Source organism: Triticum dicoccoides, chromosome 4B (genome assembly GCF_002162155.2).
Source record: "Triticum dicoccoides isolate Atlit2015 ecotype Zavitan chromosome 4B, WEW_v2.0, whole genome shotgun sequence".
In the NCBI taxonomy this organism is placed as follows: Eukaryota; Viridiplantae; Streptophyta; class Magnoliopsida; order Poales; family Poaceae; genus Triticum; species Triticum dicoccoides.
In genome coordinates, this window is record NC_041387.1 from 167,904,695 (window position 1) to 167,907,450 (window position 2,756).

The window sequence follows — 2,756 nt, forward strand, 5'->3', positions numbered from 1 at the left end:
GGACGTGTAACGGAGAAGGACGTGACGGCCCATGTCTTGATCATGCAATTACTAAGCATTTCCCTGGGTATTAATGCCCATTCCGTGTAGTACTGCCTATGCTCAATTTTGACCTATAACACTAACAATTTAACAATTCATTTCTAGCAATGCTGTTGGTCCTATATGTAGGCGCCATCAAATGTGAATTTTTTTACAATCTTCTAACTGAAGCTGATAGTTTGATAGTTGTTTAATTACTACTAATGTCAAAAACGTTCTTATATGGGACGGAGGGAGTAGTTTGCACATTTCTCTGCCGGGCTTTTCTGCGTGAAGAACAAAACAAGCACCCACTGTGCTGATGTTCTGCTTCTTGTGATTGATAAAACCAGAAATAACATGATCAGAGTGCTCTCCAGCCTCCAAATTTTTTTCATCATCAGAGACAATTTTGTTCAAGGTCAAGTGACATAAATATATGCAGGCTTTTTCTTCCTTTTTTGAGCATCATGCCTACGGAATGCAGATGACATAGTTCGCCACTCCTGCTAAATCCCTGTCGCTGTCTCTTGCCCTTGGACGTTTCAGCGTACAAGGAGGTGCGTGCATGCGTATGCGTATGCGTAATGTCGGCTATGGACGCTAGCAAATTACCAACTGAGGCTTGACTCATTACTTGTGTGTATCAAACATGGATGCATAGGTAGAGTATCAAACATGGAGTAAACATAAATTAATTAACCTAATTAATACTGTATATGATTGTGCGCGTGTGGGCTGTGACGCCATTGTTTCTTAATTTACTTTCCCAGCTAGCTAGCTAGAACAGCATTGGAACGGAGTAGCACTCATCGGACAGCTCCAGCTCCGCGGCCTCATCAAACAGCCACTTCTCGATCGAAGACAGTGGCGCCTGATGCTGCTGCCGTTTGGTCTCGTCGTCATACTCGTACCCAACGCGTCCCCCCATCAACGCAGGCTGCTGCACGCCGGCGGTGAAGCTCAGCTCGGCGCTGCTGGTGCCGGACATACTGTCCAAGGGCAGCAGAGGCTTGACGTCGTCGGCGTCGTAGTTGTTGTGCAGCGGCGGCGGCGGGGAGCTCTTCATGAAGCCGCCGAGCAGCTTGGATATGTTGTCCACGCTCGAAGCGTAGGACGACGAGGAGCAGACCTCGGCGGCAGCGTCGGCGAACGGCGACTGACCACGCCCAGCGATCAGCTGCGAGACCTCCGTGTTGATGTACGCCTGGCCGGCCCCGTAGCCGTCGGCCCTGGAGACCATGTCATGGTGGTTGTGGTGGTCGAAATTGTCGCCTGCTGTGCCGGGGGAGGATGCCGCCGGCGGCCCGAAGATGGCTCCCATGGCTTGCTGCTTCCTGAGCTTCTTCTTGAGGTGCGTGTTCCAGTAGTTCTTGATGTCGTTGTCCGTCCTCCGCGGCAGGTAGGACGCGATCGCTGCCCATCTACATTCAAAGCAAGAGATGGAATTGTTAGCTAAATCGATCGCCATGGACGCCACGCCACTGCCCCGGCCCCCCATTGATTTGATCATCAGTGGTAAGTATACCTGTTTTTTAGAAAAGGTATACCTGTTGCCGAGGAGTGACTGGAGGTGGACGATGACGCCTTCCTCGTGGCTTGTGAAGTTGCCGCGCTTGATGCCGGGGCGGAGGTAGTTGGTCCAGCGGAGGCGGCAGCTCTTGCTGCAGCGCATGAGGCCGGTGCTCACCGGCACAGACCGCCAGTTGCCGGGGCCGTGCTCCTGGATGTAGGAGACCAGGATGATGTCCTCCTCCGGCGTCCACGGACCCTTCTTCACGCCCAACTTGTCGCAGCACGGCGGCCTCCCCATCACTACTGTTGGATCACTTTCTCTCTCTCCCTAGCTCTCTGGCTCCAGCTTGATTTGATCTCGTCTGTTTCTGGCCGTGCACTGTCTCAAGCGTGTCGTGCGTATATATAGCAAGGAGCTTGGAGCTGAATGGGAGTGAGTGAGTGAGCTCCTTTTCACTTGTTGCCGTCTGCGTACGTACACCTGTGACGCTCGCTACTGTGATTTTCACTTTCTCGCTAGCTGCTGATCGGTCTGTGGTACATACGCTTTCTCTTTCCATCAACAGCATCACATGAATGATATAGGAACCCATCGATCCACCTGGCCCACGCCTTAAAGGGTGGACGGGATAGCCATATAGCCAGAGGTGTACTGCCTACTGTGTGAAATTTAAAGGCTCCGGCATTTGCATTGCGTGCAAGAGGCCGATGGCAGATGGCTCATCCAGCTTGATTCATCCAGCCATTTCGTTCCGCAATAACATGCACAAATCACGCATAGCGATGAACCCATAATAAATCTTGGAATTCCCTACTAGTTTCAATAAGGAAATCACCATTCTCGAACCTTTTTCGTACAGAAGACAGTAAAACAACCGGTGATATCATGTTCATTTTTAACAATTTATTCATGTTTGTCATAAAGCAATAAAATAAAATAAAACCAGTGGCGGCTGATCGACCGAACTCATTCGATCAGGTTGTTCGTGCTTGACAAAAACCCTTGCCGCTGGCAGATAGGATTCCAGTCGATTGCAGGTCTTTTGGCATCGAGAGGTGGAGGAACCACATTTTGAAGTTTAGAGTGCTCTTTTAGTTTGCTTTTTTGTCAGATTATTGAGCATGGAGAAAACTCGAGTTACAAAAAGTGAAATTAGAGACGGCTTGATGTAACTTTTTTACTTTTATATCATGGATTTTTATTGTCCGTGCTTATTTTG

The 2,756-nt window shown here is 49.6% G+C and overlaps 1 protein-coding gene across 1 annotated transcript; it reads right to left on the bottom strand.

The window, feature by feature from the left end:
• Window positions 1–632: 632 nt before the first annotated feature.
• Window positions 633–1,897, bottom strand: LOC119293499 (transcription factor MYB60-like). The gene is made up of 2 exons (XM_037571961.1): window positions 1,572–1,897; window positions 633–1,445 (listed from the first exon to the last, which is right to left on the bottom strand). The coding sequence occupies exons 1-2, from the start codon at window positions 1,832–1,834 to the stop codon at window positions 803–805; spliced, it is 906 nt and encodes a 301-aa protein (XP_037427858.1). The 5' UTR covers window positions 1,835–1,897; the 3' UTR covers window positions 633–802.
• Window positions 1,898–2,756: the final 859 nt, after the last annotated feature.

Coding starts and splice junctions, on each gene's coding strand:
- LOC119293499 (XM_037571961.1), bottom strand. CDS start 1,834: ATGGGGAGGCCGCCGTGCTGCGACAAGTTGGGCGTGAAGAAGGGTCCG. Junction 1,446..1,571: donor CAGTCACTCCTCGGCAACAG/GTATACCTTTTC, acceptor CTTTGAATGTAG/ATGGGCAGCGATCGCGTCCT.